Raw genomic sequence first — 23,155 nt, 5'->3', positions numbered from 1 at the left:
TTCCGGGATAAATGATGGCATGAGAGTACTTACCCCACCAGAGTTTTCCCAGCATTCATGCATTGGTACAGCTAAAATTTTCTGAATAGAACTTGGAACATCTTGACCTCTTAAAAGAACAATATTTCTTATAATTGGCAGAGAGAGAACCACTTATAACCGTGTTATAGTACTGAGACAAATGCAAATGATCCTAAAATGGAAAGAGTCATGAAGTCTATATACTCAGGAACTAATGGGTCTGTAAAACAGAAGAAATCATGAGCCTTCTGGCAGCAGCAGCTCCCACTCATGGAACCCTCTCACAAAGATATCCTTGCATTTGCTTAACTCAGAGGTCCTCAGCTAAATCAATGCCTCCTCCATGGATCCTTTCAAATCATCAACCAACTCAGGATGTTTCCTGTGAAATGAGAATTGACCCCACTCACCCCCAGACAGGATGCAGGGCAGGTATCAGGTGGTAAGATCCCACTAGGGAAACCTCGCAATTTCTGTATTTTTCTCCACCTTGGCCATTTACTCATCTCAGTTTGCTTTATCACAAGTGAAGATATTTTCCTCTATGCTAATATGTAGTTCAAATGGCTGAATTGGCCAAGGCTTACAGAAACTGGTAGTGTAGTACTTAACTGTATAATCTTATTTCTTATTTTATTCTGCAAAAGCAACATTGTTTGTGATTGTTGCATGGCTAAAGAGTACTCATTTTTCAATAGTCTTAGAGAGTTGTACCTTAAAGAGAATATGTGTAAAACTTGATTCATAGTGTATCATGTAAAGGGAACTAATAGCTCCCCGGAGGACTACCCCGCCTGTATTCCCAGTGCTTAGAAAGGGGAAAGGAGGATGTAGCATTCAAAAAGTCATCCTTTCCTTGGCAGCAAATCCTACATCAGTCTGAGATGCAGGAAAGTCTTTCTCAGGAAATAACAGCAGAGAGATGGGCGAGACAGACAGAAAGAAACACTGACAGATAGACAGAGTTAAGATGATGGGAGATGGAGACTTTTGTTTCTTTTTTTCTTTATTTAGGAGTTCTGTGCTGGAAAAAGGAGAAAAAAACTTTATTTACTATCAATATTTTATGCAGTTAGACAAAGGTCATGATATGTTCACACAGTTTAATTGTTGGCAAAAATACAGATTTAAAGAACTTTCCAGAAGGCAATTCATCAGATGTCCCCTGGTGATTGGTCTTAAGTTAGAACTATGGATGTTATATTTGGTTCCTTTGAATTGTCTTGTTTTCAGTCCTCATATAGCCCACCTGTGTACATAGTAATGAAAATAGTTTCAATGCATGTCACCACATCAAGCATATGAAGGTCATTGGAATGTCTCGCTCCCCTTGGCTTTCTGGTTCATTGTGGGCTGTTACTTTAGTTGTTTTGCAGTATTTACTCTGCAGCTTGAGTTTTTCTTCATTTCCATTTCATTGGTGTGAATTTAGGGAGTAAGACCCTTGGATGCCACTGCTAAGAGGAGACAAAGAAACTGTGAGTTAAACCTTTAGTGCGGCAGGCTGGCAACCATCTGTGTTGTCCATCCCATCGTCTTGTACTTTCTGAGCCTCACTTCACAGTTTTTCAGTAGTTCAGAGATCAAATATTTAAAAAGTGCTTCTTTACATGCAGACCACGCTCCAAAGAATGAGCCGTGTTCTTGGGCCATTTTGGATTTTGATTTACTACCTACCCATTCTGTGCATTATCACTCTGGTTCATTGTTCAATGTTAGTGCACATTACCTCAAGATTATGCTCAGTTGTGCATACAAAGCCTGATGCCTCCAGGGTAGTTTGAATTCCAAAGTAAGCATCTTTTATTTTCAAGCCTAGTAACATTTAAACATATATCCTGACTTATAACAAAAAATACTTTCACCATATATGAATGTATGTAATATTCATACATGCATAAGGTGTATTTTGACCAAATCTACCTAATTCCCTCCTCTCCAATTCCTTCCCATCCCCCACCCACTTTTCCTTCCCAACTCTTTTTCTTTCCTTTAACTTAGTACCTTTAAAGTAATACTCTCCAAATCAATTTACTGCTGCCTGTATGTACACAGGTATGGAACCATTTACTAGAACATGGAGAATGACAGATATTTTCTTGCTTTTAACCTAGACCATCCAAAAATATGCTTCCTAGTCTGTAACCAGCATTTCAACTACTTTTAATGTATTGAGAAAATCAAACAATGGGCTAGAAATTGCATTAATAATAATAATAATAATAATAATAATAACCATGCCATAAATATTGGTTACCTTTATATTGCTGTGAAAAAAAAATGAGCCATCAACAGCAGCCTAAGAGAGAGAAAGGTTTATGTTGTCTTGTGGTTCCAAAGAGATACAGTCCATCATGGCAGGGAAGACATGGCAGCAGGCGGTAAAGGCAAGGACACAGGAGCAGCAAGCTCTGTGGCCACATTGCAATTGCAGTCAGGCGACAGTATGAGCAGGAAGTGAGGCCAGGCTGTAAAGACTCAAGGCCTGTCCCCTTGTGACCCACTTCATCCATGCAGGCTCTACCTTCTAAAGGTTTCACAACCTTCCAAAATAGTACCTCCAGCTGTGCATGCACCAACCCTTCAAGCACATGAGCCCATGGCAGACATGGCCCATTCAAACCACAGCAGCCCGTTACAGGTACGTGCTTACATCAGAGTCTTGAGTATATTATCTTTAATAACCCTACTAACACTCTGTGAGACAGTTAACATATTTTCACCCTCATTTTGTAGTTGAGGGATGTAAACAACACAATCTTATGAACACTGAGCTCATGTATTTAACATTAGAGTGAGAACCTGGATCTTACTGATTTTAAACTTCCATTCTCTTTTTTCAAATCGGTTTCTATTTTTAAATTATTGTACAGGTTATTACACACCATTACGGCATTTTCAAACTAATGTACTTTACTTGATTTTCTTCCCCCTCACTTCCTGGCACCCTCCTCTATTTCCTCTTCTTTCTTGGCCCCCTCCTATAGTCCTCTTCCTTCCTGGCTTCCTTCCTGTTTTTATATCACAGGTGTCCTCAGATCTAGAAAGTAAACTATTAATTTTGGTGTTTCAAACTCAGAAAGACAAATGTTTGATTGTTTTCTCGAATATGCAAATTCCACCTTGTAACTTACACACATACATACACAGGGATGTACTTATAGGTGAAGGCTTTTCACCTGTAATCCATGAGTTAAAATATGTGGAGGTTTTAGATAGATACTCCTGTCATAATCTTTCATGGGAAAGAACTACACGTGACTGGCTGCTTCTAACCCATCACTCATGCTACTTGTCTTTCCAGCTACTTGTCTTTCCAGCAGGTGATGGGAGCTTCAGAAGATCAGAGACTTTGCAAGGCAGTATGGCTCCAGTTAGATCTATAGTCAAGTAACTGAGATTGAACATTTACACACACACACACACACACACACACACACACACACACACACACACACAAAACCAGGAGATCCCTGTTTTCTTCTCTCCAGTGCCCATTTGCTATGCTAAACACTCTGCCATTTCCCAGCTGATTCTTTCATTCTTATAGAAAAGCAGTTCCCTGGGAAAATAGCTAATTTTATAGTGATGAACTTGCCTATCATTTTGTAATATAGATTTCCGTTTTGTCCCAGTAATCCTAATGCTACAGGGATATAAGACACATTAGTGTTATCACTGACTTCACAGTGGCCTTCCTTTGGAATCTTTAACAACGTGAGATCGTTTGTATCTGCTCAGAATGGGCTTTTAGTTTTTAATTTAAACTGAATGAAATTACCTGCTATTTATCTCAGAGTACTCTTAGAACTTAGCCTGAGATTTACATTTGCAAACTTACATTTTCTCGTTTGAGAGTGCTCTCTCTCTCTCTCTCTCTCCTCTCCCTCCCTCCTTCTAACCATCCCTCTGTCCTTCCCCTTTCTTCTTTCCCCGTCTGCTTCTGTTTTTCTTCTGTCTGTTTTCACTACTCCCTCTCTTTCTTATCTGTATCGGTCTCTTTTTGTTCCTCCTTTCTTTTCTCTGTCTTCTCTACTGAGCATCTATCAGACTCTTCACTGCCTGTAACAGTGACTAAGACTGGGATTTGTAGGGCATCTCAGGGTAGCTTCCGGGTTCTTGTGCCTCTGCACATGGACTTGAAAAGAGACCCACAGTTAACACAGAAGCATGGGCAGTCCATGAAGCATAGGCAGTCTTTCAAGGGGGAGCAGTCCAGAGCAGGGACATACTTGACCATCTTGAGGGCTAGGCTGCACTAAAAGTTAGGGCTTTTATGTGACTTTAGCTTTCTTAGATCATTGTTATAGCATAGGCCTTCTCACTCATACTCTGTCTTTTACAGTGAGTAACCTTGTGGGTCATATGCTCCATTAGTATATTTTTAATTTATTCATTTAGTGCATTGGAATAGGTGCATGTACATGTGCCATAGCAAACACAGGGAGGTCAGAGGATGACTTTCAGGAATTGGTTCCTTCCATCATGTGCAATCCAACTCAGATCATCAGGTTTCATGACAAACTCCTCTACCCACTGAGCCATCTTGACATCAGAAGTATTTATTTAGCAGTGCTGGAAATCAACACCAGGACCTTGTGTATGCCGGACAAACAATCATTAGTTAAACTATAGTCTCAGTGCTTTGTCTTAAATCCCCTTTCCTTCCTTCCTTCCTTCCTTCCTTCCTTCCTTCCTTCCTTCCTTCCTTCCTTCCTTCCTTCTTTCTTTCTTTCTTTTATTTATTTATTTTTTTGTCTTCTGTCCACCAGTTTTGGCTCCAGGGCTCCTTGTGCCCCTGAACCTTTCAGGATGGCAGGCTTCCCTCCCACCTTCCTTTACAGGCAGGCATATGCTGGAGTCTGGGCCTTCTCCTAGACCTTTGTGGCGTGCTCCCTATTTTCTCACACTAGTCATTTTCTCCACCCTGTGCACATTTAATCTGCACAGTTAGTATTATAATAAGCCAGAAGTTGATTTCAGACACTCTGGAATGCCACTGTACATTTTAGTCAGCCTTTGTGGGGAGATGGAAAAATTCCAGCTTTGCTCATTGTGAGTTTGTTTTTATGTGTTAGTTCTGAATCCTTCCCATGAGGCTTTACAGCCCTCTCTGTCCTCCCTGGCGTCCTGCCTTACCAATAGTGCTTGTGTGGGCCACAGGCTGATTGACTGGAACTCTATTCTGACACCCTGTCACCCATTGGCTTCGACACACAATTGGTCACCCGGTAGCCAGCACGTGTGTGGACTGGTGTTACAAGGTTGCCCTGATCCACTATTTGAATATCTGAACTGGAGAGCCTAATTTATTTAACTACACTCCCTCTGCATTGCTGAGAGGAGATGAACTAAATTGTCATTTGGAGGTCATCTGTTCTGTGAATAACCCTATCCTAGTGGTCTCCTCTTATCCAAGGTAGCACTCACACCAGTTGAACTTGTAGAAATTAGAATCATCCAAATAGCTCCCTAGCGCTCTCTCTCTCTCTCTCTCTCTCTCTCTCTCTCTCTCTCTCTCTCTCTCTCTCTCTCTCTCTCTCTCTGTGTGTGTGTGTGTGTGTGTATTTGTGTGTGTGTGTAATAGAGAAAGTGAGAGAGGAAGAGAGAGAGAGAGAGAGAGAGAGAGAGAGAGAGAATTCTTACTTTTCTATGAAGAATAAAGCCTATTCCACAGCAAGTAGCTTCTCATTGATAACTTAGACAAAGTTATCTAGCTTTCTATATGGTCATCCTCTTTGGATTTGCATTGGGGTATAGTGGTCTTTCCTACTACATCGAAAAGAGTGTATATAAGTTGGTTTTCTTCTCCCTGATACATATGTATTTTGCAATGACTTTTACTTAGGGTGGCTAAGAAAGAAATTTCATATGTCTGTCTCTGTCTCTGTGTCTCTGTCTGTCTGTCTGTCTCTCTCTCTCTCTGTGTGTGTGTGTGTGTGAAGCATGGGACATGTGTACTTAATAAGCATTTAATAATTGCCGCCTCTAATTGAAATTTATATTATATTTCCAAGGATTGTGTGTCTTAGCAGTTCACCATTGTACTGACACAAAAATGAAATTTTAAGTTTCTCCCAAGTTCTTGTTGTACATCACTGGTTGTTTTATTTTGCACCTGTGAATAAAGTCTAAGCAGACAAGTAGGAAAATGGACTTTTTTAGGTGATGTAGAGTCTTTCAAGGGCCCAATGATATAATACATTTTCCTACATGCCCACATTTCCTGCATGCCCACTCTCAATAGAAAATCAGACTGCTATGAAGGATGAATGAGCTATACTTCCAATTAAGAGAATTACAGGCTATTTTGACCTGCCTATAAAATTATTGGTTTCCTTCCCCTTGTGTCTTAGCACAAATGACAGAATGGACATACTCAAACTATCATTGGTTTGATATAAATTGGTTGGATTTTGCTTAAGAAGAGAACCATAATCATTTCTATTAAACTATTTAATAACCTGTTTCATTACCAATCAAACAGTTGGTTCTATCAACTGCATTTCTCATGTTTATTGAAGGTCTTCTATATCTTGTATGCTTTACTATACAAAGCTTTGTTTATGCTTCCTACCAGCCCTTCTCCCCCATTGGGTGTTCATCTCCAGTACAGTATCAGGCTTACCATAGCTAATCACACCCTTTGTTGTCCACCTCTTGCATCCCTCTAAGCACATGTATAACTGACTCCTGTGTCTTCGTTGGTCATGGTCATCATCAGCTCCAACTTCTCTTTACAAAATTTACTGGCTGTTATTTCAAAGACCTCTGTCACACTTCTTCCTCCTCTTCATATGGTTCCATTTATACCTTCCTGACTGCCTTTGTCCTGCTACCTGGTGTATCTTTCCTGGTCATAACCCCCACCCCCCCACCCCGCCCAACTCAAGTTTACTTTACATCTTATGGCTAATATATCTTCCAAAACTAAGAAGCTATTCGAGTCACTTTCTCTCTGACAGTGGTGCAGTGGAAATCTCTTGTGTGGTGTGGTGTCACAGCTCCCTTCCAGCATACCCTTCAATGCCTCCACAGTTCCCAATCTTCAGCCTCAGTCTCAGTTCCGAACAGTGTACATCTTTGTCCCTCAGCGGGAGGGCCCTTTTTTGTCACAGCTCGGGAGAGAAGGCTGCCCTCTTCCCTCATAACACTCTTGTTCTAAATGAGGAAATCATTAGTTTCTCTCCATCACCTCTTCATTCTTGCTCATGCATCTGACACATTATTACTGGACTCTGCTATGTATTTAGAAGCCTGCTTTCCTCTGAGAGAGTGAGCTCCTTAGGATGGGATGGATATTCCTAGATACTGTGTAAATTCCAAAGCCCATTTCAGAATGTGGCAAGTGTCAAATGCAGACACGTTTTCTAAATGTTCTCCACATTAAAGAGGAAGCTTCCAGAGAAGGTTGGAAGCATGGATCTTGGGTTTCTGTATACTCATTTTTTTCTTGTTAGCCCAGTTAAAAGATTAATCTTTTATGAGTATTTTCTTTCTTTTTCACTTTTTTTTTTTTTTTGAGATGATCTTGCTATGCAGGCTTACCTAGCCTAGAATTTCGGCTCTCTTCCTGCCTTAGCCTCATACAAGTAGTCTTTAAAAAAAGTTCATTGTTTTAAGAGTCAGTCCTCCATGGATGGCTGCCCTGGGTACTGTTTATTGTCAACTTAACATAACCTGGAGGCATGTAGGGTGAGTGAACCTTAATTGAAGAGTTGTCTCTACCAGATTGACCTGTGGACATGTCTGTGAGAGATCTTCATAACTGATGATTGATGTGGGGTGGTCTGGCCCAACTGTGAGTTGTACCATCCCTACACCAATAGTTCTAGGCTATATAAAACAGCTAGTTTAGTATGAGTGAGAACATAAGCCAGTAAGCTGTGTTCCTCCTTCATGGTTTCTGATTTGGTTGGTGCTTGAGTTTCTTGCCCTAATCTTTGTGAATGATGGATTATGTCCTGGGAATATAAGTGAAAGAAATCCCTTCCTTCCCCAAGTTGCTTATGGTCATGGTGTTTATCGCAGTAGCAGAAAGCAACCTACAAAGCAGCTGACTTCGAAATCTGGATGTCAGTCACCTGAACTAGTTGCTAGGAATAGGCTCTGGCTCCAAGGAAATGAAGAGATAAAAGAGTTAAGTTTAGGGTAATTTAATCCCAGCTGTCAGATCAAATGTCTTAAATGACTTTCTTATTGGTGTTAAAAGCATGATTTTGCACTGTAGTATGAAATAATACCTTCCTTTGTCCACCAGCTCTGGTAATACTGGCATTTCAGAAATGCCAGCTTTGCAGTTAGGTCAGTATTGGAGGTCAGCATTGGCTACCCACAAATCCCTAAGTTCACTATGCTCTCAGCATCCTCATGACCCACCTGGCTCTCTGTGTTTGTCTTGCAGGTGAGACAATGCGGATTGCCTCCTCCGAGTTCGCTGATGACCCTTGCTCTTCGGTCAAGCGTGGCACCATGGTGCGGGCAGCACGGGCACTGCTATCAGCTGTGACACGCCTACTAATCCTGGCTGATATGGCAGATGTCATGAGACTTTTATCTCATCTGAAAATTGTACGTATGTAGGCCTCATGAGAACCTCTGGGTGGGGGGACAGCTGGGAAGGATTAGACATGCTCCACTGCTCGTGGATTGCCTGATTAAACTTGCTTCCTAGTATAGCACCAAATTTTTCTAATAGCTCATTTATAACCTATAGAGCATTCAAAAAGCTAAATTTCCTCTGAGTCATCTCCCTGCCTCTAAGCATAGAGCTTGTATTTGTTGCTTTGTGGAGTACGTGGCATAGTGTACATAAAAGAAAAGTGCCTGGTATATGCTAATGCATTTGTGCACATGTTAATATATATATATATATATATGTATATATATATATATATATATATATATATATATATATATTGTAGTCTGGTGATAAAACAGTGCCCAGTTCACATCTCTTTCCAGAGACTCCGAAGTCCCTGACAACTGTCACAAGCCCTGGATTTTTCTCCCAGTCTTTAGTTGATAAGGCACAAAGCACAGGGTTTCCCCAGGAACCATATGCTGGCAGGCTGGGCCTCATACTTGGAAAATACTAGCTCATCCTGGACCTACCTACTTCTGTTAGGGTCTTCTAGTCTTTGGCAATGAAAAGAACACGTTGTGATGGGGCAAAGTGATACAGAAGGTGAGTAATAAGAGCTCATCTCACCTCACCTGTGTCAGACTTGTTTAACTGGAGCTGATCAAGACATCATAATATTTAAGTTCTAAGTGTTACCTGTCAAGAAATCATGTATAGAATTTACTAGATTAGATTCCAGCATAAGGCCCAAGACTCTCAGTTTATGCACAAACTCCTCAATTTTTTTCCCCAAAATCTTGAATTCTGGTTTTCTCTTTGAAATCTGTGATTTTCAACCCCAAAATAGGGTGAAACATTTCATGTTTTCTCAGGTCCCCGAGAAGCCAAGGGACACAAAACAGAACGTGCTTGGGGGCAGGTTGTTGAATTTTTCTCAAAGAATAGACCCTCAAATGCTATGAAAGGCTGTTGCAAACTGCATGGGGTATACAATTCAAGAAAGAACTAGCTTTTCAAGAAAAGAAAGTTAGGGCAACAATACAATGTTAAGATGAGCTGTTTGGCCACTGGATTCTAACTAACATGGTTTAATCCAAGTGTGTGCATTCAGCTTGCTATCTGTTTGGTGCCCAACATAAATGCTGCCTGACCATGCATGGTGATGTCCCTGGAGCCTTTGTAAGATGCAGCACTGGCTGGCAGTCCTCCAGCCCCTTGTCTGTTAGATGAACCTTTCATAATACTAATAATTTGTACTGAACTGTGGTGGAGAAAAGGCTTTATGATCTTTACCTTACACATGACTCAGAGTTCAAAGGCAACATTAAGAAAAATACAGTTCTGACAGAAGTCTTTCTCAACAGTGGGTCAATGAGACTGAAAGAAAATATATTAATGATGTACCCCATATTCACTCTAAGCAATGCTGTTCCCCATCTCTTGGGGGCATGATGGTGGGCAGTCCACATGAGAAACATGCTGTTTATATTTTGAAAATTTGATTTTTTTTTATTAAGAAAATATTTTCATTTATTTTACACACCAATCAAAGATCTCCCTCTTCCCTCCTCTCACCCCACAGCCTCCTCCCAACTCATCCTCCTCCCCCCACAAAAGGCAAGGCCTCCCATGGGGAGGCACATCCAGCAGAGGCAAATCCAAGCCCTTCCCCCGCCTCAAGGCTGCAAGAGGTGTCCCATCATAGGTAGTGGGCTCCCAACCTCTCCCACCATGCAGGGATGAATTCTAATTCTACCACCAGCAGTCACCCCAAGCAGATCACGCTACACAATTGTCTCCCTGTGCAGAGGGCCTAGTCCAGTCCCATGCAGGCTCCACAGCAATTGATCCAACTTTCATGAGTTCCCTCTAGTTTGGTTTAGTCGTCTCCGCAGGTTTCCTGATCATGATCCTGATGTACTTGCCCATAGAGTCCCTCCTCTCTCTCTCCTAGTGGACTCTTGAAGCTCTGCCTGGTGTTAGGCTGTGGATCTCTGCATCTGCCTCCATCAGTCATTGGAGAAAAGTTTTTTGATGACAGTTAGGGTATTCACTGATCTGATCACTGGGGCAAGCCAGTTCAGTTCAGGCACCCTGTCTACTATTTCTAATAGTCCAAGCTGCAGTCATCCTTGGGGATTCCTTGCAAATTCCCTAGCACCAGGTTTCTCTCTATCCCTGTGATATCTCTCCATATCATGGTATCTCATTGCTTTCCTATTCCATCCCTGTTCCAGCTTGACCATCCCATTACCTTATGTTCTCATCCTCCATGCTCTACCCTCCATTGCCCACCCCTCTTCCCCAGTTCACTAATGGAGATCTCATCTATTTCCCCTTCCCAGGACGATTTATGTGCCCCTCTTTGGATATTCCTTGTTAGCTAGCTTCTCTGGAGTTGTGGATTGTTGTCTAGTTATCCTTTCCTTTACTTCTAGTATCCACTTATGGATGGGTATATACCATGTTTGTCCTTCTGAGTCTTGGTTACCTCACTCAGGATGATATTTTCTAGTTCCATCCATTTGCCTGGAAATTTTATGATGTTTGATACATGAGTACTGTCTTTACATTATTTTTACCCTTTCCTCTATACATTCCAAATCCTCTCTTGACCCCCACTTTTTAAATTTATGGACTTTTCTTCAATTATTTTTGTCACACACACACACACACACACACACACACACACACATACACACACACACATGTTTGTGTGGATAGGTAGAAAGATAGACAGCAGATAACCTACTGTGTTCATTTAGTGTCATTTATATGCACATTTTTATATGTACATGTTTATATACACATGCACATACGCTGATCACTTGGGATTGGATAACCTGTCAGGGTGCTTGTCCTTGGAGAAGACCAATTCTCCTGTAACAGCCACAATCTCATGAATTTCTACATCTAAGGGCACTGTCTTTTGAAATATGCAGGTCTCATTGAGGCAACCATATTTTTGTGATTTCAAGGGTACCACTTCCCTATTTGACGCTAAGCAGACATCCTTACCTGGTCCTCTGACTTTTCCAATCTCCCCTTTCTAGAAATATCCTGCAGTATCCTGTCTCTTAGTCTCCTAAATTTCCCTTTATCTTCCCTGAAACTTAGGTATAGAGACTGCAGCTGTAGCAATTGGTGCTGAGCAACCCACAGTCACTTACTCTCTGCATTTTGCCCAGTGGTCCATCTCTGTAATGTTCTCTGTCTGTTGAAAAAGAACTTTCTTTGATTAAGATAAGAGTTAAACTTACCTGTGGCTATAAGAGTAGATCTGTGGAAAGCAGTTAGAAATTATACTAGTCGAAGAAAATGTCAATTAATGGGTTTCCCTCTGGAGTCTATGACTGCTCCAGCAATCAGTATCTCCGTGCCTATGTATTGGGCCTGAGGTTCAGTTGACAGAGTGCTTACCTAGTGTACACAATGCTCTGGGTTTACTCTCTAGCACCACATAAAACTGGCATGGGACTCAGCTCTTAGGAAAGCATTAGGATCAGAAATTCAAGGTCAGCTAAATCTAAAGCTTGGGGCCAGCCTGGGATGCAGGAGACTCTATCTCTAAATAAAACGATAAATAAAGAAATACAATTAAATAAAAAAAAACCCAAGTCTGTGACACTGTCTACAACTCCAGACCCCCCACCCTTCTTTCCCTCTCTCCTCTCTCCCTCTCTCCCTCCAGCTCTTTTGGCCACTGCTGTTGACTGACACCTCTCCAGCCAATTGTAAAGTCAGTTGCGTTCTGTCCTCCACATAGCAGTGAAGGAAGTTAAGAAAAGGATTTAGCACAAAATCATGCAAAGGTCAGCCCAGCAACGTTAAGCAGGTCTGTCAGACTGTCAGTAGTAAAATTAAAAATGATCGTGGACTAGATAATGCATTTGTTCTCAAACCACAGTAACAGAGAAAGTGGAATGTCTCCATCTTGTGGATATACAGAGAACTGCAGTATCTAGAGCTAGTACAAGGGTGGGAGCCGTGTCCCACCTTGAGTTCAGATCAGGCCTGGTGTCATTGCATGGAACTACCCTCTCAAGTCAAACCCCCATGGAAAAGCTGGCACATATGGACAAAAATCCTTGTAAATAAGCATGGTGTGTGTGTGTGTATGTGTGTTTTCCTTCATATTTTGCTAGTAAAAAGCATAGCCTCTGGTGCTAGGAAAATTTCCAGGAATCCACAAGGATGACCCCAGCTTAGACTACTAACAATAGTGGAGAAGGTGCCTGAACTGGCTTACCCTGGTAATCAGATTGGTAAATACCCTAACTGTCATCATAGAGCCTTCGTCCAGTAAATGATGGAAGCAGATGCAAAGATTCATGGCCAAGCACCAGTCTCCAGGAGTCTAGTCAAAGAGAGGGAAAAGGGATTCTATGAGCAAAGGGAGTCAAAATTATAATGGGGAAATCTACAGAGACAAATGAACCAAGCTCATGGGGGACTTACAAACTATAAACCAACAGCTGTGGAGGCTGCATGGGACTGCACTAGGCCCTCTGCATACAGGAGACAGTTGTGTAGCTTGGTCTGTTTGAGGGGCCCCTGGCAGTGGGATCAGGATCTATCCCTGGTATATGAGCAGGCTTTTTGGAGCCATGGTGGGATGCCTTGCTCAGCCTTGATGCAGGGGGGAGGGGCTTGGCCCTGCCTCAACTTTGCTGACTCCCCATGAGATCCCCTACCCTTTTGGAAGAAGGGATGGAGGGTGTGTTGGGGGGGAGCTGGAGAAGGGATGAGAGGGGGAATCTGTGGTCGGTGTGTAAAATTAATAAATTTTTCTTAAATAAAAAAAGCATAGGCTCTTGAGATATTGCAAACATCTATTTATTTTGTAAACTTAAGATTAAAAACATAAAGAGCTGCTGGCTAATGACTGCTGGGGGAGAAAAAGCCAACTTTCTTCAGATGGAGATCCTGGTAGATTGCCCATGTTCCATTGCATGGCTCCAGACCCATGCACATACAAGCAGCACTAGTTAGACTAAGTGGCTTAAAACCAGAGGCCATGAAGATAGGAGAGGGTTCCATAGTGAGGAATGTCTGGGAGGAGGTAGAGGCAGGAGTTGAGTGTAGATATGATAAAGATATGATAAAATTATTTTAAATATGTGTGAGATTCTCAAAGACTCAAAACAAATTTAAACACAAAAGTGTATGTACAAGATCAACTAGCCAAAATCCCCACACAGGGGTATGGGGGTGGGGAGAGAAAATAAAGTCTCACCACCTGCTGAGGAGATCTTGCAATCAGTGGCTTCCAGAGGAAATCATAAGTTTCCTTGATGGATGCAACCTTCCAATAGATTATCCTACACCCGTGCACACTAAGTGGACTCTGGGTTTTAACAAAGACCACATTAAATGGAAAGGATTAGGGTTATGGGGGAAAGGTGAGGAAGGAAAGGGTCGGCAGACTTGATAAAGTACACTGTATGCATGTATGGAGTTTCTCAACCAATAGAAAAAGAAAAAAAAAAAAACCAACAACAACTGAACAAACAAACCCACAATACAACAGCAGTGTTGGTGCATGTGTTAATGCAGTGGGTTAGAAACTATCAGTCTGAATCTTTTTCACTTTTTTCCCCCAAATAAGCAAGTCTCTTTAGCACATAGTAATACAACACAGATAAAAGACTGTCAGGTTCTGTATTTCTTGCTCTTGTTGTTGTTGTTGATGATGATGATGTGACCAAGTAACTGGCAAGCAGTCACTTGAGGGAGGAAAGGCTTATTTTGGCTCACAATTTGAGGGGATACAGTCCATCACGGAGGGGAAGATACAGTTGCATTTGACTCCATGATTAACAAGTATGTGCAGCTGCCATTGGATCTCTTGACCTCACATCTTGGAACAGGAAATATGGGGTTGTTAGGAACTAGGGACAGGCTATAAAACCTCATGCCCACTCCCTAGTGACCATTTCCACCAATGAGGCCCCACCTCCTAAAGGTCCCACCACCTTCCAAAGCACCATCATTAACTGGGAAGCAAATGTGCTAACTCTGGAGCCTGTAGGAGAACAGCTCCCATTGGAGCCACAACAGGTGGTTTTTTTCATCAGAGTCAAGAAGTGATTCTATTGTTCTCTTGGCTCAGAACTGAAGAATACCCACAAACCCCCTGCAGTGTTACCTGCTAATGGCTATTTTACCTCAAGCATTACACATTACTTTTAGGCCCTGTGCCAAAATTTGTTGATGTTCATCCTTTCCAGATAGGAATTCTTCTCCCTTCCTAGTAACTTACAGGAACTGAGAGGGATTTGGCCTCTCATCGGAAACTCCTGGTTATGTTGTTCCATGAATAATTCACTAAGTATCTGAAAGATCGTTAATTTATTTTTCTAAAACACCCAACATCATCTTCTGCTTCATACCCAAATATGTAATTACTGGGAAATTGAGTGGTTTTGAGCAAATGCCAGGCAAGCCTCTAAAAATTAGTGAAGTCCTAGAGGTTCTGAGAGATTGCACAGTATTCTGCTGCCCTATAGAGTAGTGTATGTGGCTACTGAGGAATCCTTTGGCTTTAAGTACAGGCATTTGAGTTGTCCCTAGTAAGGCCTCTATTCTCCCATGCAGATGCTTGTATGCACTTTTCTAGAACAGCCCTCTCCTCCTGTTTATGTTAAAGATCCACAGGAATGCCAAAAGGTTCTTCTTCTGCTGCTGCCACCACCACAGATTCAGAAGGGCAGTTGTAATCAGTGGGTGGCATAGTTCCAAAGCTCAGTTAACACTCACTTGAGGAATGGATGTGCCGAACAAAGCTAATCAGTTGTTCATCAGACACTATTGAGAATACTGTGCGATAGTAATCACTTCTGCTGCTGAAGTTGCTGGGGACTCATTTCTCACCCAGACACCTGGTATGTCATAAAGTCAATTGACACTGTCAGTGCACTATGTTGATATTCACCGTTTCAGGATTTTAAAGGAAATCCCAGATTTTAATCAGTGATGGTGACGAGGGGCAATAATTTCCTTGAGGCTCTGAGTTAATGTAATCAGATTATATTGTCACGTTGTTTGCATGAGTGATAGTCTTATACATAAACTCATCTAGACACATGTACTCCAGGAAAACAAACACTTTCTCTCTAGTCCCAATCCAGTCTCTCTAAAATGAAGGTCTTAGCTATCCGTTAATTTCTTCCTCAAAAATAAAGTAATGAACTATAAAACAGTAAATACTTGGTCAGTTTCTTAAGGGAGTCTTAATTTCTTGTTGACTACCGGGGGCCAGAGGGAATTCAGATGCCCCATAGTTTGGGAACATTGACAACACACATGGACTGGTGGCTAATATTGATTGTCAACTTGACACATCTTGGAAGGGGGAACCTCAAGTAAAGAACTGGTTCCTTCAGACTGGCCTGTGGATGTGTCCATGTGCATTTTTATGACTGATAATTAATGCTTGAAGGCCTAGCTCATTGAGGGCAGTACCAAAACTAGGAAGGTAGACCTGGACTGTATAAGAAAGCCAGCTAACAATGATCATGGAAGCAAGCCAGCAAGCAGTGTAGCTCTATGGTCTGTTTCAAGCTTCTTCTGCCTTCAGTTCTTCCCCTAGTTTTCTGTGATGATGGACTGTAATTTGCAAGGAAAAATTAACCCTTGTGAGTTTGGGAGAGTGTTTTATCACCACAATTAAAAACAAAACTAGAACACAGTGTAACTTAGTGTTATCTATGCTCTTTTTAATGTGGCCTGGTGATGTATTATTTCTCAATGCCCTTTTAGTTCTGGAACTCCATTGCAGATCATATGCCTGAATGACACCACCTGGTTGCTATAAAACCACAGAGGAGACCTTGAAGAATTCTAAATGAAAAACTCTGATAATAACATCTAAACACACCAATTACTGAACAGATTTTAATGCCCTCTCTAGAACTTTCAGTCTTTTCAATCATCTCTGCACAGATTATAACCATGAAGGACAAGGAATACTTGACTTAGATGCTCTCACTTTGATCTGTGCTGTAGGAGAGGAATGGATGTCTGTGATACCCCAGATGATGGGGGCCTTTAATGAGGAAGAATGACAGCTACTGCTAGGTATCTTCATGTCCTCCTGTTGGAAGCTAGTTTCCAATACAGTACATTTCCTTCCCAATGTACCCCGTACAAAGGTCTCTCTGGCCATGAATATTCCAGCCTTTCCAGAGGAGTCCTAAGAAACCTGTATGCTCTCCGCAGCTTCCTTTCTACCTCCTGGTCCCCTCACCAGCAGACATCCCTGGATAAGAGGAATCTTTCTTTAAAATATGGGTTCAAACCCAAATCAATTTGATCACACATCCATGGCCCTCTCCACACCTGAATTCTAGGCAGGTGCATTTGGATAGTATTCCCATCTCTTCTACAGTATAAGAATTGCCCTTTACTCAGCTGGTATCCTCAGATCCCCAGTGGCCAGTAAATATTTGAGAATAAGGCATTTATTTGGTTCTTAGGAGCCAATTTCCTTTCCCTAGTCATGCCAAAAAAAATTGGCTCTTTTCAAAAATAAAAACTTGTTTTTTAAATTAATTTTGAGTTGACAAAAATGCCTAGTCTCTGCCCTTCTTTTTCAATTCTTCTGCACATTTATCTATCATCTATCATCTATCTATCTCTATCTGTCTATCTATCTATCTATCTATCTATCTATCTATCTATCTATCTATCTATCTCTATCATCTGTCTGTCTGCCTATCATCTGACTATATATCCACCTATCCATGGATCTATGGTTTGATCAACCTACCTTCCTACCTCTTTTATCACTGACTTTGATGGACTGACCCACAGATCAGACTTTCATCCCATTTCCTCTATTTTTATGGAATATGGTACATGTTTTGAGCAGGGCTTCTCCATGAAACTTTGGCTAGCTGAAATTCCAGACCCTTCTAGGATTCAAACAAAGTATGACTAAATCTACCTGTTCATGAACAGACCACACGATTAATACTTTAGTGGCTTTTTTTTTTCTCAAAAGTACTTCATTAAATTATAAGTTTAATAATTCTAAAGGGCATCTGAATTCTTCAGAGAAAAACAATAAGAAAAATTATGTATAACAAAGTGAAATAAATATTCTAAATTGGGCTGACTAACAACTGGTAAGAATCCCGGGGTATCGTATTAGAAAACCATTCCTGGATTTAACACCCTCTGTGATAATTATTCTTTTCTATCCTTGGAACCAGATTTTAATGTCTCAAGAAACGATTTACATCTTACATAAGCAGCAGGGACATCACAGCTGCCAAGAATGTCCACTCCATGGTGCTATTGATGGCAAAATTTAAATTATTATAAATCTGTTAGAAAGGAGAGGCATTGCTGGTTCATTATTGTATAGATTTAAGGCATGAGCCTCTCATTAACCTATGCCAATATGTTAAACAGGCCATTCAGTGCAATAAAATGCAATTTGGTTTGAGTGCCTACGAAAACCCCACACAGCGGCCTCCATTCAACTGTATTTCATTCTTTCCCTCGTGTGTTGTTAGAGCCTGGACAGAATGGAAAAAAAAACGGTGACTCTGATGAGTTTAATTACCATTTTACATGTTTATAATTAGGAAGGGGATTATGTAGAATTTCTGTAGATAAAAGTGAATTTTTTTTTGTAGACTCCAGACTGAAGTCCAGTTGCCATGCATTCATTATTATTGAAAATTGGTTTCCCCCCTGCCAAGCTTTCCTTACTGAATGAGGTTGCCTGTGGGGTGAATTGAAAGGCTCCATCACACCTCTGGAATAACAGGCTTGTTGATATCTGTTATCACTGGCTTATGTGCTCTGTGTTGTTCCCTCACCTAGTGACACTTGATAAGCACTGTGCTTAGCCACCTGTGTGAGAGTGTCTTAAACAGAACCGAAGTCCCAGAATTCAGAATGGAGCACACCTTACTTTCCCCAGACATATGTGTGCTCATTTGAATCTCAAGATTACAAAGACACAGCCTGATTAGGTATACTGTGACTTGACTATAAAAAAATTCCTTCAGCCTACTAGCATTCTGATCTATGTTTTCTGTATGTCAGTCTTTTAGAATCCACATGCCTCTCTCAGAAGCCTGCATTTGCCAGGACTTCTGTATCTGACTCTTCTTTTCTTTTTAGTTACTTTTCTTTTTTTCATTTTTCTTTATTAAGAAATTTTCTACTCACTCTACATACCACCCACAGATCCCCCCTCCTCCCATCTCCCACCCTCCAGCCCTCCCTCCTTAGCCACCCCACATCCCCACATCCCCAAATCAAAGTCTCCCATGCGGAGTCAGCAGAGCCCGGCACACTGAGCCTAGGTAGGTCCAAGCCCCTTCCCACTGAACCAAGGCTGTGCAAGGTGTCACACCACAAGCACCGGGCTCCCAAAAGCTTGCCCACGTACCAGGGACTGATCCCGATCCCCCTGCCTGAGTGCCCCCAAACAGTTTGACCCAAACAACTGTCTTCCGTATTCAGAGGGCCTAGTCTAGTCCCATGGAGCTCCACACCCACTAGTTGTCTTTTCACATATTTTAAATTTATTTATTTATTTATTTATTTATTTATTTATTTATTTATTTATTTATTGTTTTTCGAACATTTCTTGCTAGCTTTGCGCTTTCCTGGAGCTCACTGGTAGCCAGGCTGGCTCGAACTCACAGAGTTCCGCCTGCTCTGCTCCGAGTGCTGGATTAAAGTGTGCGCCACACGCCGGGCTTTTAAATTTATTTTTTACTTAGTATACAAGACAATGTATTTCATTATGACTCACTCATACAGTGTATCATTATCCTTTGTTCTCATCTACCATTGTCCTTTGTTTACCAAACTTTTCTGTGCATTCATCTCATAAACATCCCATTATTCTTCCTTATTTCCCCTTCCCACTCCCCTTTTGACTTTTTCCTCCTCTCATGATCTCCTACTAACTTTCATATACATATTTATACAGGTATAATTATAAATTTAAATCTAGGCCCCGAATATTCGGTAAAATATGGGCTCTTTATCTTTTCTATCTGGATTCTTCCATGGGTATATAACCGCTAGACTCTAAGACAACACCTACAGAGATACATGCTCATGTTCACAGTGTCACTGTTCATAAGAGCAAAGATATAGAAGCAGTCTAGATGTCCATCCCCAGATGGACAGATAAAGAAAATCCAGTTCATGCCCAAAATAGAGTTTTACTCAGCTGTGAACAAGAATGAAATCACATTTGCAAGAAAATATATGGAGCTGGAGATGTTCAATTCACACAAAATCAATCAGATCCCTTTCATGTTTAAAAAGTTTTGACTTTGAGAATGATACTATCCTGTGTCCTATCCACTCAGGGCCGTGTTTTTAGCTGATTTCTACAAAGATATCACCAGACAATGGCTCTGTGGATTATTCTTGAAGTTTTAAAATATTTACTGATAATTTTTGGTATTATATATAAAATGTATATAATATACTTTATCACATTTACTTCTGTTACCTTCTCTTGTGAACACTTCTCACAGAGAAAAACAACATCATTCATAATGCCTAAACTGTCCTCGCCCCTTCTACTACATGTCATCATTTATTAATAGCATCATGTCTCAGACGACGTCTGCATTGAGAATTCCGTGCCAGAGCGAGCTCATACTTTGACTCTGAACAGACCCCCAACCAGAATTATATACACATGTTGGCCTATTGTAACTTGATAGAATAATCATTCCTATCTATCCCACTGGCGTCATACCGCATCTTCAATGCTCTGTCATGGCCGCTGCAGCCTCTCATTGCCGCTGCAGCTCCCCTCCCTCCCCCCCTCTCTGCTAGCCAAGATCAGGAAAAAAAAAAGAAAAGACCATCAGCAAGAAGTCAGACCATCTCAAACTGCACTCAGCATGTCCTAATCATCTCTATAATGCTGGTAACAAAAAAAAAAAAAAAAAAAACAAAAAAAAAAAAAATGCATCATAATCATATACTAATTGAGATAGCATATTAGAAAAATTATAACTGAAGATTCCATGATCATTGAGAAGCAAGGCTATAACTTCAAAAAATGCTGTGAGCCATGTCATGTTTAGGGGGCAGCATTATTTAACAGCTCTTCTCCCAATCCTTCATGTCTTACATTCTTTCTCCCCCATCTCCTCCAATGTTGTCTGGACCTTGGAGTGTAATATAGATATCCTGTTTAGAACAAGGCAATCAATAGTCACCTATTCTCAGCACTTCATTTTAATCCAGTCCACAGGGATCACATGGAGACTGTTACCAGTTGTGTCCACATCATATTAAAATTCAGGTGGTTTGACAGATGTGGAAACTTTGGTATCTCCAAATATTTCACATATTATTTGAGACAGTTGTGGTGAAATTGATAGTTTAGGTCCAATGGGACTAAACAAAGCCTGGCCGAGGGAGGCTGTGGGAATCTGGAGGCACACACATCATTATGTTGGCATGGCTGCGGTCGTTCTGCCGACTGTCACTCCACTCTGCTGGATGCCACCTGCAAGTGACAGCAGCATTGAGAATTCCACTTGCTTCCAGATGGGTGTTGTCTCCTCTTGACATGGCAATGCCAAACTGTGTAACTCAGCTTGAGTCCCGGATTTAGTGGTCTTGACAAGAGAGGCTGGAGATTCTGTCTTTACAAATTTTTCAGCTTCCCAGGGGTTTCTGCAACCTAGGAGAGCTAGAAGAATTTGTCTTAAATTTCTATACCCCTTTCCCATATGTGTGTATCCTTAGTGTTTCTACTTTATATTGGAATTCTATATTCTTACCACAATCATAATTCAGTAAAATACACCATGGAGAGGATTTGTGTGTGCTTTGGGAATTCAGTCTCTAGTTTTATTTACATAAAATATTTTAGTTATGTTTATATGTGTGTGTGAGAGTACATGCATGTGAATTCAGGTACCTGTGGCTGCCGAGGTGCCAGGTCCACCAAATCAGGAGTTATAGGTGGTTGCGAGCTACCCAGCGTGTGTGCAGGGGACAAAACTCAGGTTTTCTATGAGAGCAGTATGTGCTTTTTACTCTCAACTCACCTCTTAGGCCCCTGTTCTATAAATTTTGGGGGGGAATGCTATTCTGACTATAGGTAGCTATTAGGTATGATTTTGCCTACTGTTTTAATGTTAATACATATTCATGGTTTCTTTACAAGTTATCTGTTTATAGCATGTTTAATATTTAAGTACTATCTTCTAATTAATATGCTGTGTATTTTTTAAATTCAGGTTGAGGAGGCTCTGGAAGCTGTCAAAATGCTACAAATGAGCAAGATCTTGCAAACCGCTTTAAAGAGTTTGGGAAAGAAATGGTGAAACTGAACTATGTGGCAGCGAGGCGACAGCAGGTGGGAAGGTTTGGAAATGTTGCTGGGGACGGCTGAGTCTAAGCGACTGTGTCTCTGTAGGCCTGAAACATGGACCCGTTGCCTCTGCTTGTGACTAAATGCTCCAAGAACCTATCACAAAGTCTGTGTCCTGCTTTGACCATCAGTGCCTCCACATGGTGCCCTGGGTACTGTCCAGTTACTGCCTGTGAATAGATCACAGACTACCAGTTCTCAGTGATGAGAACAGGTTTCATGTCCCACCACACTTGAGCCTTCTGTCCAGTGCTTGAGGTCAAATGAAAAGAAAGCAGACTGAGATGTGGTGCTGTATACTCTTGGATGTCATGGTTTGCTCCCAAACTGAATCTCTTAGTTCTGTGTAAACCAGAGGATGCATACACAGGATGCATCATCACACATGCAGCAAAACATTCATAAAAGAGAAGGAAGCATGGACAGAGTGAAAGGAAGAGCAAGTGGGAGAGAGAAAGAAGAGGGAAGAAAGGACATCAGTGACAAGTAGCCATAACAATGGTGATGGATGACCTAGGATCTGCCCCATAACCCCTCTGTCGAGACCTAGATCCCTTAGTTTTAGCGGTTTGTGGGATGCCTTTTGAATTCCCGAAGAGTATCCAAAGAGTTCATTGTTCCCAAAGAGTATCATTATATTTTAAAACACAAAAAAAGCAAACCCACAGAGAAATACCTCTGTACTTGGGAGCATCTGTTACTGTCGTCTCCACCAGTCCTCTCACTGCTCCCAGAATTCCTCACATTTGGAGGAACACTATAGTATCTTCCACCAACTGAAAAGTTTTATCCCCAATAAAAGATGAGTATCCACTCTATGCCTGGCTGAAGTGATGCTGGAATGACAAATGTCCTGTATGGAGCAGGCACTTAAACAGGACTTTCGTTTGTGTAGTTATTTTTAGTTTTACCTATATAAATCTTCGTTGCTTGCTGTCTGTCCAGTGGGTAATTGCTCTTAAGTGTGTTGAAGCAGGTGCTGGTGGCTAGATGGCTTTCTCTCAGTGAAACAACTCATTCCAGTGCTTGGATAGCAGAGAACCAATAGGAAGGCAGGGGAGAGGGAAGTTAGAAATTCAGGCCATGGTATCTGGTCTTGTTACAGGGTGTTTAGATCTTATTGTAAACAGGTTCCAAGTCCAGTATCCATGGCTAAGCTTTACATATTAGCA

At 41.3% G+C, this 23,155-nt stretch overlaps 1 protein-coding gene across 1 annotated transcript in view; it reads left to right on the top strand.

Moving 5' to 3' along the window:
* Positions 1–23,155, top strand: part of Ctnna2 (catenin alpha 2) — a 1,102,240-nt gene that overhangs the window by 305,783 nt on the left and 773,302 nt on the right. Inside the window, 3 exon segments of the mRNA XM_028871390.2 lie at positions 8,426–8,592; positions 21,850–21,871; positions 21,874–21,968. Of these exon segments, the coding sequence (XP_028727223.1) occupies positions 8,426–8,592; positions 21,850–21,871; positions 21,874–21,968 (284 nt within the window).

Source organism: Peromyscus leucopus, chromosome 3 (genome assembly GCF_004664715.2).
Source record: "Peromyscus leucopus breed LL Stock chromosome 3, UCI_PerLeu_2.1, whole genome shotgun sequence".
NCBI classification, from domain to species: Eukaryota; Metazoa; Chordata; class Mammalia; order Rodentia; family Cricetidae; genus Peromyscus; species Peromyscus leucopus.
The sequence above is the reverse complement of the archived record's forward strand: the minus strand, read 5'-3'. Positions and strand labels throughout refer to the sequence as shown.